Raw genomic sequence first — 20,090 nt, 5'->3', positions numbered from 1 at the left:
ACGGGCTTCGCAGTCACATGCACATGGTAATGGTCAATGGCTGTGCGCAATTCGAGATCAATAGCTCCAGGCACTGAGGAGAACCGGGCAGAACAATGTTTGGTGTCAGAGGTTTGGTCTCAGAGGTTTGGTCTCAGAGGTTTGGTCTCAGAGGTTTGGTCTCAGAGGTTTGGTCTCAGAGGTTTGGTCTCAGAGGTTTGGTCTCAGAGGTTTGTGGAATTATAGGAAGATACATTTATTTGTAATGCACTTTTCATTCACAAGAAATCTCAGAGTGCCACATGGTTCTTCACGGTATTCACAGTATTCTTGTGTCACGGCACCACTTTGAGAAAACCCTTTGAGAACCCCTACAGTATTATGTGTTAATAGTTAAGTTGTTAATTATAATACGTGGCATTTTGGCGAGGCCCTTCGTCACAAGCTGTGCCGGCGGATGAATGAACGTCTCTCTCTACCTTTTATGGACAAAATGTCATTTGGAGAGGAGTGACTGTCACACGCGCTGACGCTCCAGTCGGCTTGATGAAAGAGCAGGTGACACCGCGTTAACTCATTAAGACCGGGAAGTTTAACCGTTATCTATTATACTTTGGGCTATTCAAAAATAGCAGATATACAAGCTCATAGCGCGGCGCCGAGTGCTGCACTATGAGCTTGTAGATCTTCTATTTATTTTTGAACAATCATGAAAATTTGCGCAAATCTTTGAATATATATATATATTTTAAAGCGAACATTTTAAACTCAAATTATTGCTTCTGGGGGATTCTACACATGTCTTCTAAATCCTAACAGTTTAAAAAAAAAACTTATATTTCTATATCAGTGGTGCTCAAACTTTTATCATGTCAAGGACCCCCCAAAATGATATGTATTTGGCCGCGGACCCCCATCTCAAAATATGCTGTTCCAGGGACCCCCCAGAAGCACAGATCGTTTAAAATGTTCGCTTTAAAAACATATATAAATGTATACTCAAAGATTGTTGCCGCGCTATGAGCTTGTAGATCTGCTATTTTTTGAATAACCAAAGTATAAAAATAATAGTTGAAGTGGTTACACAGGTGCGTTCCCGGTTTTAACGGGTTAACGTGTCTATTCATTAACCAGGGGGAGCTCCATGAATAACGTCTCTGTCAGGCAGAAACCTCCTATCTCCTTATTTCAAAGTTTTTTTTCCCTGCAAAATTAATCTTCAACGTTTTTCTTTTACAGTCCCAAGGGCCCCCATAGCTAGGACAGAGACGAAGCAGGGAAAGCGGCGTGTTTGTAAGCTTATAGATAGGCTCTATTCACAGCAGCCATATTATGAAGACATTCACAGGTGTTACCAATGATACTAATGAAGGCTCTGTTCCATTCTGGTCAAACAGAGTCAGGGTGCTGATACTGTGCATGTTGGGCCACTGGAAACACTCTGTTACGCCAGTGGGTCTACAGTTGGGGTCCAGGGACCCTCATGGGCTTCCAAATGGCCCCTTACAGATGTGTAACTCTGAGAGTGTACAAATGGAACCAAATGGACCTGTAAGGGTCCATTTGGTTCCATTTGTACACTCTCAGAGTTATGGGGGTCGTGGAAACCACTGTGCTACACTAAATGGAACAGAGCCTTCATTAGTATCATTGGTAACACCTGTGAAGGAAGTGATAATATGGCTGCTGTGCATAGAGCCTATTGGCTATCTTCACTGTAATAGAGTGTCTTTAGGTGAAAGAACAGCTACTGATTAGGAACATTATTTGCACCTGTGCTGATTACTAATATCCCCTGCACCTGTTAAAGGCCTTTGAAGTGTGCTGCCCAGTGTTGCCAGATGTACGACAATTATCGTATATGTACGATTATTTTACCCGGCCTCTGTACGATGTACGATCAATAATTCCAAAAAAGCCCAAATGTACGATAATTTCACCATATCACAAAAAAGTGTGTGAATTTACTAAATTCCCTGGCTGTTGTTGATTCGCGATCCGATTTGGCTTTTCAAAATAAGTCAGGAAATCAGTAAATCTGACCCTAGATCTGTACTTGGAGGCATTAAAAACACCGGTCGCGTCTTTCCAATCCAGTTTCAGGCTTTTATTTGTGTAAGGTACAGGAAGTTGCCTGCTTCCACGCAGCATTATAGATGTGTTTTTGTCACATAGGAGTCTCAAACAAGGTTGTTTCTTAGACTAAATACGCGTTTTGTTTTGTGAAATTACATATTTACACGTGTGATTTCTCTTTTTTGTCTGTGTACGATAGTTCTCTTTCAAATACGATAAGTTTAACCCTCCGGTACGATAATTCAACATTTCCTATCTGGCAACACTGGTGTCAGTTCAACCTGTGAAGTCTACCAGTGAAGACCTATAGACCAATTATTTGTTTACCAACATTGAGACTGGATGCACAGGTGATTGTTTCAATCAATTCTCAACCTGTTGTTTCGGGGTGCGCTGGTTTCAGGGCACCCCAACCCCTTCTTGTGTGTTGGCTAGTGCTGCACTTCCTAGCGAGACCTGACAGAATGGGTTTCATTTGCAACCAGTATGACGCTTGCAACCAGTGCGACATCGTCTGTTAAGGGGTCTATATGTTTGAAAGCTCACCTAAGTGTGGTTATTCAGAGTCACCAATATATTACAGTGTGGAGACATTTCAAAATAATAAAAAAAAGGAACTGTTTTTTTGGTACATACAAGGTTTCCGAGCCGACGGCAACGTTGTCTATTCATTAGCTTGGTGAATAAGCGCTACGTCGGCTAATGAGATACAGCTAGCAGACACGGTTAAACAGGTTCTCCCCCTCATGTTCGCTGATATTCACTCCCGCTCCATCCATCTGCACGATAATTAGCCCGTTAACTACGGGAAACGCATCTGTGTCGTTAGAGTTTAGCTATAGCCGTTATTTTATGCTTTGGGCTATGTTAAAAAATAGCAGATCTACAAGCTTGTAGTGCGGCACCGAGTGCCGCACTACAAGCTTGTAGATCTACTATTTTTTCTTTTGAAAAATCGTGAACATTTTGTGCAAATCTTTGAATATATATATGTTTTAAAGCAAACGTCTTTTGTAACTCAAATCTTTGCTTCTGGGGGGGGGGGGGGGGGGGTCCCTGGGACTACATATTTTGAGATGGGGGTCCACGGCCAATTACATATCATTTTAGGGGTCGTTGTTCCTGGACTGAATGGGTTAGCAGAGAGAGGTTGGACAAGGTACTCCACTCCACTATAACCTGATATACACATACTCAACTCAGGTCAGATTTGAGCTTGATATATACAGTACTGGAGAGCTTTTAAGTATTCTAAAGAGTGCATGCTTTTTTTTAATGAACATTATTTCATTATTAATTACAAAGCACATTTTTTATAAGAAAATTACAAATATTGTTATAATTATTTTTATGATGGAAATATTTCAATCAGTATTTTCGCTATTCTTAAATATGGCTTAAGTGGTTAATATATAATGCATTTTTGTCCTTCCTAGAAATATATGGTGGAGTCAAAACAAAAGAACAATATTTGTCTTTAAAAATAGTAAATAGTATAGTAAATAGTAGTGGAGTGAAAGTAATGAGTAAAAAACAGAAACAAAAAACATATTCACAAGTTAAGGAGCTACAGATACTCAAAACGTATACTTCAATACTCAAGTAAATGTACTTGGTTACTTCCCACAGGGCCGCATTAAGACCCCTCAGGGCCGTGGAACACCACAAAATCAAAGGCCCACCCAGTCGCGTAATTTCACGCGCATGCACGCACACTGCACAACCTGAAATTTTTCGGGTCTAATTCGGGTCTAATTCGGTCTATTTCGGTTCTATTTAACCAATATAAATCAACATGTTTTCTTTAAATACACAAAAATTACATACACAATTCTCACAGGGCCCTGCAGGCTGCGGGCCGTGGAACGCCAGTTCCACTAAGTTCCGCGGTTAATGCGGCTCTGACTTCCCTTTTCCCTTTTCTTCATTGGCTGTTGATTTGAATCAGAACGCAGTGGCCGCGCCTCTGCTGTCCAGGCTCTGAGCCGAAGTCTCCCAGACTATGACAACACTAATCTTAAGTCAAACTCACCGTTCTCCATCCCTACCGTTCAGCTCAAACTCTGCGTTGCCATGGCAACCTGTGGGGCTGACCTACTGTCTGTCTGTCTGTCTGTCTGCGTGGCGCCTTCACCGCAACAACGTTGTTGTCGTCTCCAGTCTTATTTCCGCCAATTTGCCCCCGAGACATTTCCTTTTTTTCCCCTCTCCCACGTACTGTACAGACAGTGAGGGGTGAAAGGTATCGGGACGTTCACAGTTTGTTAACCCGTTTGGACCGGGAACGGGTCTGAACCGGAAACGCGTCTGAACCGGGAATGCGTCTGAACACGGGAACGGGTCTGAACCGGTCTGAACCGTCTGTGTCATTTTAAGATTTATTTGGGCTATTCAAAAATTGCCGCTCTATGAGCTTGTAGATCTGCTAATTATTTTTTTTTGTTGGGGGGGACGTTAAAATGTGTGCAAATCGATGGCAAAATGTGTGCGAATATATATTTATATACATTTTTAACGCAAATCTTTGCTTTTGGGGGTCCCTGGAACAAAATATTTTCAGGTGGGGGTCTGCGGCCAATTACATATCCTTTTGGGAGGTCCTTGATATGAAAAAGTTTAAGAACTACTGATATATAGCAACATAAGTAAAAAAAATATATATAAAAACATTTTTTTAGAACACAAATATATATATATATATATATATATATATATATATATATATATATAGCCTACACAAATTTTCACAATTTAAAAAAAATAGCAGATCTACAAGCTCATAGCGTGCGCTATATGAGCTTGTATGTCTGCTATTTTTGAATAGCCCAAAGGAATAAAAAAAATGACACACAGATGCGTCGTCGTTCCCGGTCTCTAAGGGTTAAGATACGGTCGCATATTTTTAGATCAGATCTTGGGAGATGATGCGGAGGGAGACGGCGTGTGATCCCGCCCGCTGACACGCTACGTGCTGCTCATGTAATGAGAGCAGACGACACACGCGTCTGACAGGATAAATATAGACACACGGCACAAAGCACACAGCGAGCGACTGTCGGCACAAGAGCACACACATCAGGATGGGAGTTTAAACAGAGGTGGAAAGTAACCAGTGGTGGGAAAGTAACTTAAGTACAATTTTAGGTACTTTTACTTTCCTGGACTATTTCCAAATGTCTATACTTTTACTTCTACTCCACTACGTCTCAGAGGCAAATATTGTACTTTTACTCCACTACAATTATTTGACAACTTCAGCTACTAGTTGCTTTGCAGATATACATTATTACATTATAAAACATACATTAAACACTTTAGCCCTATTTTATGCCTCGGCTATTTGAAATGAGACGATTTACAAGCTCACAACACGTCGCGATGCGAAGTGTTGTGAGCTTGTAATCTCCTGTAATTGTAGTGGAGTAAAAGTATAATATTTGCCTCTGAGATGTTGTGGAGTAGAAGTAAAACTATTGGAAATTGGAAATACTCAAGTAAAGTACAAATACCTCAAAATTGCACTTGAGTACAGTACTTAAATATATGTACTTTCCACCACTGGTCAGATGTCCTATTGACCTGTTTGCCAGAGAAGCTTATAATAATAGCTTACAATGGGAAAAGTGAAAATACAGTCTAGACATCCTCACAGTTTTAAAAATAGCAGATCTACGAGAGCTATACAAGCTTTAGTGAAGAGTGAACACAGGAAGGGGGCCTAGTAGGCCCAAAATGGCCCCAAAATGGCGGATCGCGGTTGGAACGTTGTCGTTCCTATGGATACTAACCTACGCGGACTATTTTGTTTGTGTTTTTGGGACACAATGTCGGTTCCACAGCGTTTCAAATATCATCGTATTGAGGTAATTACACGGTGGCAAGGGGATAGAAAACTATGTTTAATATCTTGGCAATCAATGTGTTAATACGTATCGATTTGGGGGTCCTTAACACGAAAACGTTTGGAGAACGACTGCTTTGTACAAAACAAGGCAGGGTGATTGTCATTCAGTAACATGCTTGTATTTAGGACAACTCACACTGATGGGCTAGAGACAGAGAACATTTACATTTCAAAGCTTCATCATGGAAACTAGCTGCTCATTAATTAAACAGCTGTCTCCACCTACTGTACAGCAGAGCATGAGGAGAGCGTTTGCTTCCTGCAATGTTAAAAAATACACTGTGTGCATCAAATCAAAGCCAATAATTTGACGACCGGCGGAGTCTCCCGTCTCCTGAGTTTCATATTGACCGATGACCCGGTCATAAAAATTATTGGCTTAGGAATGCAACAAAAACTAAAAAATCTCCATGAATTCAAGGCTTCATGGGGTGTGTAATGGATAGAATGGATAGTTTTGGGGGTGAACTACTACTACTACTACTTTAATGTAGTGAATTTTTTACTTAACCCATTAAGAATCCCAACAGTATTCTGAAAAACATATGTTTCTATATCAGTGGTGCTTAATCTTTTTCATGTCAAGGACCCCCAAAATTATATGTATTTGGCCGCCGACCTCCATCTCAAAATATTTTGTTCCAGGGACCCCCAGAAGCAAAGATTTGAGTTAAAAATTGTTCGCTTTAAAAAAATATATATTCAAAGATTTGCACAAATGTTCAAGATTTTTCAAAAATAGCAGATCTACAAGCTCGTAGTACGGCACTCGGTGCCGCACTACGAGCTTGTAGATCTGCTATTTTTGAATAGCCAAAGTGTAAAAATAATGCTTTTTAGCTCTAATCTAAAAATGACACAGATGCGTTCCCGGCCTTAAAGGGTTAAGACCATACACGTACTCCATGTCCCAGGTGGAATATGGTCCAGAGCCCAGAGTACACTCTGTACCGTCCGTAGTGACAGAAAACCCACAACAATGAAATATTTATGATTGTAAAATGTCAAGCATAAAGCGGCAGTGCAGTTTTTATGACCAGTGTCAGTCCAGTGTGAAGTATTTATGTACGGCTGTTTCTCCAGTGACGTTGTCGTGTCACACTTTCTACACGCCGCTCGTCAAAAGGCTTTCTCTCTCACCCTGCATTATTCCTCACAGTCTCTGTGCACTGGAAACCTGGCTTATGTGTCCAAAAACTAACTTTTCAGTAAATAACCGATAGATCCAATGTAGTTATTATTTAGTCACAAGCTCTTTTTGATACTTTTCATCGGTTCAATATTTATAAAAACCCACAGACACTCCTTAAGCACTTTCAATTTTTTTTTTTCAAAAATAGCAGATCTGCAGACTCAAGCCGCGATGTGATGTGACACGTTGTGAGCTTGTAGATTGGCTATTTTTGCCCCACACTGTCGTACGAAGATGTAGTTAATTAACGAAAACACATAAAAAGTAAACATACAGAGATACAAGGTTTCTCTCTTTCTTTCTCTCTCTCTCTCTCTTTTACTTTTTTTATTGTCTCCGCCAGGCCGAAGGCATGGTGGAGAGTATGTTTTCGTTTGATTTCCTTTGGTTCCACCAAGCTAACATTGGTCAAGCTTCACGTGACACGTGACAATATGTTGAAAGGGTGTGCTTTGATTGGCTAGCGAGACGCATGACGAAATACATACCTATAAATAGGTGAGTCACTTCGGAACATTGCATTGCATGTTTCGAAGTGACATCAGTGCCATCAGCCAAGCTAACATTTAGTCAAGAGATATTAGCAGAAAAAGTTCCAATCTTGGAATAAATTCCAATATTTGCTGGCGGAGACTTGTGCTCCGAGGAGCACATTTTCTAGTTCTTCTTTTGTTGCTGCTGTCTCACTATAGGGAGACAATGTGAAATACTGTGAATATGATGCACTACTATGCATAAATGTATTGTCTCTCCTGATAATAATAACAATAAAAACAATAAGTCTCTCTCCCTCTCTCCCTTTTCCACCACTGAAAAATAATAATAAAATCAACATTAAAAACAAACAATTCTCTCCCCCCCCCCCTCTCTCTCTCTCTCTCTCTCTCTCTCTCTCTCTCTAGGACCTGACCACTCTGGTGGCCAACGGCACCATCAGCTCCAAGCCGCCGGTCACCCTCAGGCTGGTCATCCCGGCCAGTCAGTGTGGGTCCCTCATCGGGAAGGGAGGGACCAAGATCAAGGAGATCAGAGAGGTGAGCGGGCCAGAGCATGCACACATCCATCCACCTTAATGTGCTATAGTTAGTTACTCTTAAAATGTTCATTAAAAAATACATTTATTGGCCTGGGCCGTAGCGTGACGGTCCAGGCACCCTATATAGGCAGCAATGCCAGCATTCAAATTTTTCAAAAATAGCAGATCTACAAGCTCATAGCGCGGCACTCGTGCCGCGCTATGAGCTTGTAGATCTGCTATTTTTGAAAAATTTGAATCGGGAAAATGTGTGCAAATCTTTGAAATTCAATATATGCACATTTTCTACTCAAATATTTGCTTCTGGGGTGGTCCCTGGCTGGAACAAAATATTTTGAGATGGGGGGGGGGGTCCGCGGACAAATACATATCATTTCGATGCCGGTATCATTTCAATGCCACTCGGTGCCGCGCTATGAGCTTGTAGATCTGCTATTTTTGAATAGCCAAAAGTATAAAATAATGGTTATAAGCAAAAAGCCCGGATTGAATGACTTAACAATAAGGGGTACAGCAGAACGCTCTATTGTAAGGACAACCAAAGCCCTTAGAGATGGATCTGTGTTATCGCGACTCCTTCTTATCTCCAGAATCGATCTAATCTGTCCTCTTTTTCTTCTTAAATGTCTTTCTCTTTTCTAAACCCTCTATCATGGTCTCCAGAGCACTGGAGCCCAGATACAGGTGGCGGGGGATTTGCTGCCCAACTCCACGGAGCGAGGAGTGACGATATCTGGGAGCCAGGACTCGGTTATTCAGTGTGTCAAGCTCATATGCACCGTAATCCTGGAGGTATGGCAGACAGGCACCATCCACCTCTCCTCTCCTCTCCTCTCCTCTCCTCTCCAATGGGTTAAACAGCGTTCAGCGAGGAGAAAGAAAAACTCAGAGATAATGGCGGATTAGGGGAAGATTTAGAGCGACGGCGGGTGGGAACGAAAATCTCCGGATACGGATATTTCCATATCCGGGTGTGCTACAATGAAATGTGTCACTGCGAGGGAGGCCTACAATGAAATGTGTCACTGCGAGGAAAAAAAAAAAAAAAAGACCACTTCGCGTACAACTACGCGACTGGCGCTTTGCGCAATTATTTAGGTTCGCGTAGAACTACGCGATTGGCACACAATGTGTTAATGGGATAACTCAGAGAGTTGAAATGGACACAGAGGATGTTTTTTCCTGTGTGGTACTCTCTACTCTGACGGCGTTGAGCTGTGGTGTTTGTTGGACACAGATGAAAGTGTTTTTCAGTATTAATCAGAGCCAGAATGTTTTCCCGTAAGAAGAAAGGCCTTTAGGGAGCTAGCTGTACGGTGAACTCTCACATAAAAGCTGTACAGTTAACCTGTCCTTTAGAGTACTCATCCTCGTCTCTTTCAACTAATGGACGCCATTTTATTGGTCCATACACCTTCCCCAGGGCAGCCAGCCAGCCACCGGGAAACGCTCCAACGTTGAGTACATTTACGCTTTTAAGTACCGTTACTGTTTTGAGGTACTTTTTACTTTATTTGAGTGTTTCCATTTTTCAATACTTTATACTTCTACTCCGCTACATCTCAGAGGCAAATATTGCACTTCTTACTCCACTACAATTGTTGGAAAAAAATTGTTACGATTAGTTAATTAGTTAATTTAGTTACAAATTACTTTCCGTGTTTAGATCATTATTACGAAAACATGCATTAACCCAATTAAATTGGAAAATAGCTGACCGACGTGTCGTGAAGAATTGTGAGCTTGTAGATCAGCTAGCTGTAGATCAGGGGGGGGGACATTTTGAAAAATGTGAGTACTTTTACTTTGGCACTGTACTGTAAGTGCATGTTAATGCCATTAATCTTTTACTTTTCTCATGTAAAATCTTAATAGTAATAAATCATTTTATTTGTAACGCACTTTATATTTGAAACTAATCTAAACGTGCAAAATGAATAAATGTTATTATATATGATATAAATCTTTATACAGGGCTTTTACTTGATACAGAGCATTTCTATATCATGAATGATATTGCTACTTTTATCTTAACCCATTAAGAGTGGAAGCCGACATGTCTCCTAAATCCCAACAGTATTCTGAAAAACGTATGTTTCTATATCAGTGGTGTTCAATCTTTTTCATGTCAAGGACCCCCAAAATGATATGTATTTGGCCGCGGACCCCCATCTGAAAATATTTTGTTCCAGGGACCCCCAGAAGCAAAGATTTGAGTTAAAAATGTTCGCTTTAAAAATATATATATTCAAAGATTTGCACACATTTTCACGAATTTTCAAAAATAGCAGATCTACAAGCTCGTAGCCCAAAGTGTAAAATAATGTTTTTTAGCTCAAATCTAAAAATGACAGTTCCAGGTCTTAATGGGTTATTATCCATTGCAAAGAACATAAAGCTGTTAATAGAAAACAAAGGCAGTGAAGGGTGCCCACCTTTAGACAACAGCTCTCTTCAGAAAGCACAGCCCCCCCCCCCCAGCCCAGTCTCTCGCTGTGCGTTCATTGACGGCCGCCCTCACGCACAAGCCCTTTTTTGTTCAGGCATTGGCAGATGGACCTGACTGACTAATTGCTAGTTTGATCCAGTTTTCCACGAGCCTTGTGTCTTCAAAGGCTCTGCCTCAGTGTCATTAGGATTCTCCACCAGCAGCGAGCCAGCGAGCCCTGGCCCTTTTTCCTTTTTTTTCACATCTGGCTCTGGGATGTTAAATTATGCAAAGTTATACAGAAGAAGAATTTATCCCACGTCTTCTTCCCAACAGGAAAGTGATGCTCCACGTTGGCAGACCCAGATTAACCCATTAAAATCGGGGACGCATCTGTGCAACCACTTTAGTAGTGCTTGTAGATCTGATTTTTTTTTTTTTTTAATTGTGCAAATCTTTGAGAATATATTTATATTTTTTTACATTTTTAACTCAAATACATATCATCTTGGGGGGTCCTTGACATGAAAAAAATTGAGAACCACTGATAGCAACATAAGTCAAAAGACATTTGTAGAATTCCCCAGAAGCAAAGATTTGAGTTACGAATGTTTGCTTTAAAAAATAACTATATTCAAAGATGTGCAGTTATTTTCACGATTTTTCAAAAAATAGCAGATCTACAAGTAAAGTAGCTACACAGATGTGTTCCCGGTCTTAAAGGGTTAAATAAATAAATAACACAGATAAGCCGTGTCAGGTCATCGGTGCGCACCCCCCCCCCCACACACACACACACACACACTTTTATAATATCCTTCTGCAGAGAATTCTATCCCCAAAGATTTTCCTTGTCAGTGAATTAATGCAGATCCATTTATTCAACACGGATGAGAAACTGATTCAATGTCATATCTGTCATCCTGCTAAAAGCTTTCGCTAGGCTGCCCCAATTATTCAATAAATGGCTTATTACTGAAGGAACAACAAAGGAAGCCAACATCAAAGCATTAATGTCAGAGGTTTCACTTGTCGTTTCATTTTAACAACTTAAGTCCCGTTTTATACCTCGTGGTACGATGGTGATGTTGAGTGGCGAAATTAGCCGATCTATTGCGACGAGTTGTGAGATTGTTGATTGGCTACATGTTTTCAGTATTTTATTTTACAGTTTAGATTTTTTGGGGGGGTATATTTTCGGCTATTATGAAATGCCCAGAATAGGGTTCATATGGTTAGCCACTTCCCTATTATATGTAATTATAATGTGAAAATGTAATTAAAAAAAACATTTTGTGACTAAAAATGTGACTAACCAAGTGACTAACCAAATACTAACCCAATAATCCCTGTCATATTTAATAATAGGCGAAAATGGACAAACATTCGGAAAATTATGCTTTTGGCGGATACAAGCTCACAATGTTGTGCGCTTGTAGATCTGCTATTCTCAGGCTATTTCCGCTGTCGACGTACACAGCATAGGGTTCATAAGTGAAGTGGTTAATGCAACTGGACAACTCATCTCACCCGATACAAGGATCGTACAACCCCAGTACTTCAAGTCAAAAGTATAGATAGTCAAATAAATACATGCTTAAAAACGATTCAAAAGTTCAACATTTTACAATTCAAAGATTTTCCATACATTTTCAAAAGATATCAATAACAGTGAAAATAGCAGATCTGCACGCTTGTAGATCTGCTATTTTCATTCATTTCATCATGCTATTAAGTGATTGTTTCATAATAATATTTTCCCTTCCTATAAAAGTTGAGTCAAAAGTGCAATATTTGTCTTTGAAATGTAGTGCAGTGAAAGTCAATAACCAAATATACAAATACTCAAATAAAGTACAGATACTCAAATAAATGTACTCAAGTACAGTAAATGTACTTAGTTACTGTACACCACTGTGTGCATTGGATACAGGTGTATCTCGCTAACCCAGACCCCCTCCTCCTTTCTGTCCTATTTTTTCAGTCTCCTCCGAAAGGCGCCACCATACCGTACCGGCCCAGCCCCTCCCCCGCCACCCTCCTCATCTCGGGCAATCAGGTAAGACACTGGTTCTCAACATCTGGTCCGTGGACCACCAGGGGGTCACGGACCACCCCCCCTTACGGGTCTGGAGCTCTGAGAGTGTACGAATGGAACTAAATGGACCCGTACTGTGTGTGTGTGTGTGTGTGTGTGTGTGTGTGTGTGTGTGTGTGTGTGTGTGTGTGTGTGTGTGTGTGTGTGTGTGTGTGTGTGTGTGTGTGTGTGTGTGTCTGTGTGTGTGTGTGTGTGTGTGTGTGTGTGTGTGTGTGTGTGTGTGTGTGTGTGTGTCAAATGTCCCCGCCAAGTATCGTCGTATTTGAAATAGACATTGTGAGGACAATGTTTCCTAGTCCTCACAAGTACTTTCTGTTTTATGGTTAAAAAAGGAAAATAAATTAGGCTTATACCAAATTGGACCCATAAGGGTCCATTTGGTTCCATTTGGTGCGATCCCCTAGAGTTAGTGTTAAAGTGTCCTTGAGCAAGACGCTGAACCCCTAATTGCCCCCGATGAGCAGGTTGGTGCCTTGCATGGTTTCCTCCGCCATCGGTGTGTGAATATGTGTGTGAATGGGTGAATGTAATGCACAGTCTATGTAAAGCGCTTTGGATAAAAGCACTATATAAATGCACCATTTTTACCAGGTTGTTCCATTTTGGTTCCGTGCAAGGACGCTGGAGAGAGCAACCTGGTATTAATATGACTGCGTCATCATTTCTTGTTTATTTACCATCTACCACGTACCATGAAGTGAGACTCAAGATTAGTGGGTGAGAGTGGTGACCTTTGACCTCCTCGAGCGGGCCAATGCATGGTTCTAAGTCAAAGTCCATGCACGCGCGTTATGAACGTCAAGCTAATAGTTCTGCCGCGGAGTTTTGTGTTAGCCTCAGAAAGCCAGCCGTTTTATGATTTATGATCCCAGCATTGTGTTGTGATTATTACTCATCATAATAAGCTATCACATTATCAAGCTCTGGTCGCAAAGGATGCAAGATGGAGAGAGCTTTAATGAAGGGCTGAGTGGAGATAAGGGATGTTTGCGTAATTTGTCAAAGGGGGGGGGGGGGGGGGGTGGGGGGGGTGAAAGGGAAGTTGGAGGGGGTGGGGGGGCCTAGATGATGACTCACAGCCCTAAAGCCTGTTATGAGTGCGGTTAGAGAGTTAGACATGCGGCTTTTATGGACATCTCAAACCATCGTTTAGCTTTAGTCAACGGACGAGAAGGAAGAAATGGGAATCTAATGTAATTTATTCAGTATACTGTTCCAAGTCCTGAGGGTTCATTTGAACCCTTATCATGGGGTCCATTTGGTTACCACTGGGTGAAAAGCAATGATTTTGGGAGGGTATTCCTCAGGGTTAGTAATTATGGCTCTCATAGAGTTCAAATGGATAAGTTACTGTTATGTACCTGCACACAAGATCTAACAATAAAGACCCACCTTGAACCTTGAGTAATACATATATAAATAAATCATTAAATCAATGAATCAACAAAAAAAACTAACAAATAAATAAAGCACAAGCAGCCTTCACATTCTATTATTTCTTCACATAGAGACATGAATATCAGATTGTTGTATTGACACTGATCGCTCACAACACACTCCTGCATTCATTTCTCATCTGCATGGAACTCGTCCCGCCCCCACTTCTTCACTGCACAGCTGCATATCATTAAGTAGGAATAGCGTTGTCATTAGGTGGGTGGAGTCGATCATGATGACAGATTGGGTTCAGTGTGGAATGCTTAATGTACGCTCCGTTGCGTTACGCTGTGATAACATGGCCGTTCTACAAGCTCACAACGCGTCGCGATGCAATGCGTTGTGAGCTTATAGACGGGTTTCCACGCGACGTCATCACAGAGTAGAATGCGCAATCTGCACATGCCCGGGTAGAACGAACCGGAAGCGCCCTTCACTCTGTTGTTGTGTTCGGGATTTAGATATAGTAGGGGGTGCTAAGTGAAAAATCGTTACGCGGCGGATAAAAGCATGAAATTTGATACAGATGTCCCTTGGGTCATCCTAAAACATCCTAGAAGGGGTGCCCAAAAAAATCTTAAACAGGAAGTGAGTTATGGACAAAATCCAAAATGGCCACCTAAACTGTTGACCGTTGACTCAAAAGACACCAAAAGAATCTCCAAAAAGCATAAAATTTGGCACATATGTCCCTTGGGTCATCCTAAGACATCCTAGAAGGGGTGCCCAAAAAAATCTGAAACAGGAAGTGAGTTATTGACCAAATTGAAAATGGCCGCCTAGTGTTGTCGATTGACTCAAAAGACAACTAAAGAATCTCCAAAAAGCATAACATTTGGCACATATGTCCCTTGGGTCATCCTAAGACATCCTATAAGGGGTGCCCAAAAAAGTCTTCAACAGGAAGTGAGTTATTGACAAAATTGAAAATGGCCGGCTACAGTGTTGGCGATTGCCTCAAAAAGCCTATAGAATCTCCAAAAAGCATACAATTTGGCACATACAGTATGTCCCTTGGGTCATCCTAACACATCCTAGAAGGGGTGCTCAAAATTATCTGAAACAGGAAGTGAGTTATTGACTAAATTGAAAATGGCCGCCTACAGTGTGAAAGATGATGCAAGATACCTAAAGAATCTCATAAAAGCATGAAATGTGGTACAAATGTCCCTTGGGTGATCTGAATGCATCCTACAAGGGGTGCCCAAAGAGGTTTTAAACAGGAAGTGACTGCCTAAAGCAGTTGACACAAAAGAAAACATAAAGGGACGTCATAAAAGTGTACCATTTGGTACGTACATTGAGTGCTTCTTAATATATCCTAGAAGGGGTTATTTATTTGTTTGTTTGCTTGTTTATTAAACTTTTTAGGAAGGGACCATGTTGAAGAAATTCTAAATGGCTGTTTAAACAGTTGACCACGGCAGTCTGCATATTATGCAGACTCAATACGACAGGTTATGCAGTGCATAATCTGCCGTATTTTGTAGTCTACCTTCTGTTTTAATTTCTACATCATCTTATTTATTTTACTTTCAGCATTATTTTTTTTATTTTACTCTTTGAATCTTCTTTATTTATCTAACTCTCTGCATATTCTTATTTATTCTTTACTCTGCATCTTATTTTACTCTGCTTATTCTTATTTTATCTCTGCATCTTATTTATTTTGCACTCTACATCTTCCTGCTGGTTTTACACTCAATCTTCTTTACATACAATCTTCTCATGTATTTTCTTCTTGATCATTACTGTTTTTTTGTGATTAGTGTTTAGTAACTACATGTATTCATGTGTGCCATTTCGCAATTACCAGCACATTGGCATAATGCTCTGCAAGGTAACCCAGCATCCCGGCATCTACACTTTCTCGAACAGAAGGGCTCAGCTTTGCAGCCACACTTGAGTTCTCTACAAACTTTGGCAGCCTCTGGAAAGAGTGTCCATAAAGGTGTCCACAAATCAGCGACTTTAATCCATCCATATTTGTCAGGAGATGGTAGAGATTGCATAGCTTTCAGGTTTCTGGACCAAATGACAGATTGGCAAACTGCTCGATTTGAATGTTGTAGCAGTACAGCCCGTGGGGGAGGAGTGTTTTCCATTGAGAGACTATTAAAACTTTTTTTTTGCACCCCTTAAGATGCATTCAGATCACCCAAGGGACATTTGTACCAAATGTCATGCTTTTATGAGATTATTTTTAATGAGTGTCTTTTGCATCATCTGTCAACACTGTACACGGCCATTTTCAATTTAGTCAATAACTCACTTCCTGTTTCAGATCATTTCAGGCACCCCTTCTAGGATGTCTTAGGATGACCCAAGGGACATGTATGCCAAATTGTATGCTTTTATGAGATTCTTTAGTTGTCTGTTGAGTCAATCGACAACACTGTAGGCGGTCATTTTCAATTTTGTCAATAACTCACTTCCTGTTTAAGATTTTTTTGGGCACCCCTTCTGGGATGTCTTGGGATGACCCAAGGGACATGTATGCCAAATTGTATGCTTTTACGAGATTCTTTAGTTGTCTTTTGAGTCAATCGATAACACTGTAGGCGGTCATTTTAAAATTTGTCAATAACTCACTTCCTGTTTAAGATTTTTTTGGGCACCCCTTCTAGGATGTCTTAGGATGACCAAAGGGACATGTGTGCCAAATTGTATGCTTTTATGAGATTCTTTAGTTGTCTTTTGAGTCAATCGACAACACTAGGCGGCCATTTTCAATTTCGTCAATAACTCACTTCCTGTTTCAGATTCCTTTGGGCACCCCTTCTAGGATGTCTTAGGATGACCCAAGGGACATATGTGCCAAATTTTATGCTTTTTGGAGATTCTTTTGGTGTCTTTTGAGTCAACGGTCAACAGTTTAGGTGGCCATTTTGAATTTTGTCCATAACTCACTTCCTGTTTAAGATTTTTTTTGGCACCCCTTCTAGGATGTTTTAGGATGACCCAAGGGACATCTGTATCAAATTTCATGCTTTTATCCGCCGCGTAACGATTTGGCCATTTTTTGTGGTTAGCACCCCCTACTAATAGGCATAATTCTGCTATTATAGGCATAATAGGCATAATGCTGCTATTATATACAAACAGATCCAACTTCCGACAAATCATTTTTATTGAGTAAACAAGATATTACAAACTGCATAATTTAATCTACTTTCATTAAACCCGGTGAAGACCATTTCTTTATGAATGGACATTTGACCAGAGCTGCTGCGGGTAATGGCGTCCTCTATAGGCTCACTTTAGAAATTGCATGCAAATCCCTCTCTTGCGCGCGCAGCATCCTCTCATGTTTACTAACAGGAAACCCGTCTATAGGTCGGCTGTTTTCCACCACTCAACACCAATCGTACAACGAAGTATACAAGCCATGCTTGAGGGTAAATTCAACGACATCTCCCCGTGATTACCGCCTCAGGGACTTTTATTCCCTGGGGCATTTATTCTGTACATAAGTGAGTGCAGACAGCAAAAACCACCAGCAGTTATATTGTACCATCAGATCTGCTGGTGACACTGTCACAGTGCGTTTGAGCCAGGATGACAATCGGTGGTGGGAAAAGTACTTAAAATGTTTTACTTAAGTAAAAGTATCAATACTGCAATGTAGAAGTAGCCTGGTAAACCCTCCCTCCGGAAATCTCATTTCCATTTGATTCCAGGAGTGAGTCTGGCATGATTTCCCATTGTGGGAGTTTCTAGTGGAATTACCAGCAAACCGAGCCTATCAGCGTCGTCGCACATCGTTCTGTGATTGACAGCGACAGTTGGCCAATCAGGTGGCGAGTTCGAGTGAGCCCGAATGAACCCGAGTGCAGCCTGAGTGCCGCCGACAAAAGACGAACGGCAGCCACTGTTGTTGTCCGAGTGCCTTCACTTCTTAGTTTCGTTCTTAAAACGGTCTCAAACTTCTTTTTTGAGGCACGGAATTTACTATTAAGATATCGTTTGGATAGAATTTAGTTGTTTAACTTCATATATGTGGTCAATTAATCATGACAGAGCCTATTTAAAAATATAAATTTAGAGAACCGGCAGGGGCGGGCAGTGACACGCATGTATCCCAATAAGGCAACCTATTTTGGGCATGGCCGTCTCAAAAGTCCCGTTGCGTCACATAGTCTGGAGGTGGTAAAATGAACTGCTGATTGGCTGAAGGGGAAAAACGATCATTGGCTGAAGGGGTTGTCAGTCAACGGTATTACTCCCGCCCAACTCCAGAACACAGCCAATATTGCAGAATGGGCGTTCATGCCAGACTCACCCCTGGAATCAAATGGAAATGAGATTTCCGGAGGGAGGGTTTACCAGGCTAATGTAGAAGCACTCTGTTACAAGTAAAAGTCCGGAATTAAAAATGTATTTTCAGAATGTCCTACTTGAAGTTTTAAAATAGTATAAAGTTGTTTTGAAAATAGCAGATCTACAAGCTCACAATGCGTCACATCGCGACACATTGTGAGCTTGTAGATCGGCTATTTTCAAATGGTAATGTATATAGGGCTGAAGTGGGTAATGTATGTTTTGTAATAATAATCAAAATAGACAAAGTAACTAGTAACTAAAGTTTTCAAATAATTGTAGTGAAGTAAAAGTACAATAATTGGATCCGAGATGTAGTGGAGTAGAAGTAAAAGTATTAGAAATTGGAAATACTCAAGTAAAGTAAAACATACCTCAAAATTGTACAGTACAGTACTTGAGTAAATGTACTTAGTTGCTTTACACACTGGCAGTGGTAAATGAGCTGCCCACATGGCGCATCCTGTTTTGTCGAGCGTCTAAACGGACACAGTTGGCCCGTGTTCGGGGGAGGAACGCCGGGTGGGGAGGGTGATAATTGTAATTGCACCTAATGTACTCCTACGGGCTGGGGGGGGGGGGGGGGGGCGTAGGACAGAGGCTCTATTCTACATCCTCCCAGTGGCAGGCGAGTCAGTAGGAATACAACAGCAGTGACAACGCACTAAATGTGTTTGTGGAGGAGGAATCCATTGACTCATTTGGGGTAAAAAAACGATTAAAAGAGAAACAAAAAAAAGACTGACCATGGTGACAGAATAGGACCATTTACACAGCAGGAGTGCATGAGAAACGTTACGTTACCACTTTGAACACAAAACAGGCTGAGGAGATCAATCAATCAATCAATCAATCAATCAAAACAGAATATCGGATTATAAGATCCATGGATAGGATATAGAGCAGGGGTCTTCAACCTTTTCAGGCCAAGGACCCCCTAGCTGAGAGAGAGATGAAGCAGGGACCCCCTCTACATTGTATAAAATTGTGTTTCAGATCAACTTTTTCTGCTCTCTTTTCCCTCTACACCTATAACTCTTTGCCAAAAATAGCCGATCTACAAGCTCACAACGCCTCGCAGCGCGAGGCGTTGTGAGCTTGTAGATCGGCTATTTTTGGGTAAAGTTCTCCTCAGAAAAGGGATGCTAGGGTTCAAGTGGTTAATGTAAGAAAAAAAAAATCCTATCCCACAAATATTTGGCGGACCCCCCTGTAGTAACTCTGAGGACCCCAAGGGGTCCCGGACCCCATGTTGAAGATTTAGTGTATGTGTTTATAATATACAGCACAGTATACAGTATGCACACACCTGATTTTCAGTGTGCGTGCGTGCGATGTCACGGCTAATACACCAGATGTTGTTGTTGATGAGGACAGTAGAGAAGTGACCATTTTGGAAGTGGCATGTACATTTGACCACAGTCTGGAAGAGGCATTCCTTACCAAGGTGCTTAATACCAACATCTTAAGGATGCTATTATACAGCTTGGTTACAAATGTAAACTGCTTGTGTTCATATTTGGAAGCTTCGGTAATGTCCATAAATCAGTTGTGAGAGACCTGCAGATTGCAGGAATGCCCAAGCCGAGAGCTAAGGCATTGGCTAACATTCTGTTCAGT

The 20,090-nt window shown here is 41.1% G+C and overlaps 1 protein-coding gene across 1 annotated transcript in view; it reads left to right on the top strand.

Moving 5' to 3' along the window:
* The window catches only part of LOC311053583 (poly(rC)-binding protein 4-like), a gene marked incomplete at its 3' end in the record, with an annotated part of 51,364 nt that overhangs the window by 8,380 nt on the left and 22,894 nt on the right, over positions 1-20,090 (top strand). Inside the window, exons 5-7 of the mRNA XM_084069191.1 lie at positions 8,054-8,185; positions 8,851-8,979; positions 12,600-12,674. Of these exons, the coding sequence (XP_083925317.1) occupies positions 8,054-8,185; positions 8,851-8,979; positions 12,600-12,674 (336 nt within the window). The remainder of the gene's footprint in view (positions 1-8,053; positions 8,186-8,850; positions 8,980-12,599; positions 12,675-20,090) is intronic.

This window comes from Gymnoscopelus microlampas, assembly GCF_963454915.1.
Source record: "Gymnoscopelus microlampas genome assembly, chromosome: 10".
NCBI classification, from domain to species: Eukaryota; Metazoa; Chordata; class Actinopteri; order Myctophiformes; family Myctophidae; genus Gymnoscopelus; species Gymnoscopelus microlampas.
This window is presented reverse-complemented; position numbering and strand designations above follow the sequence as displayed.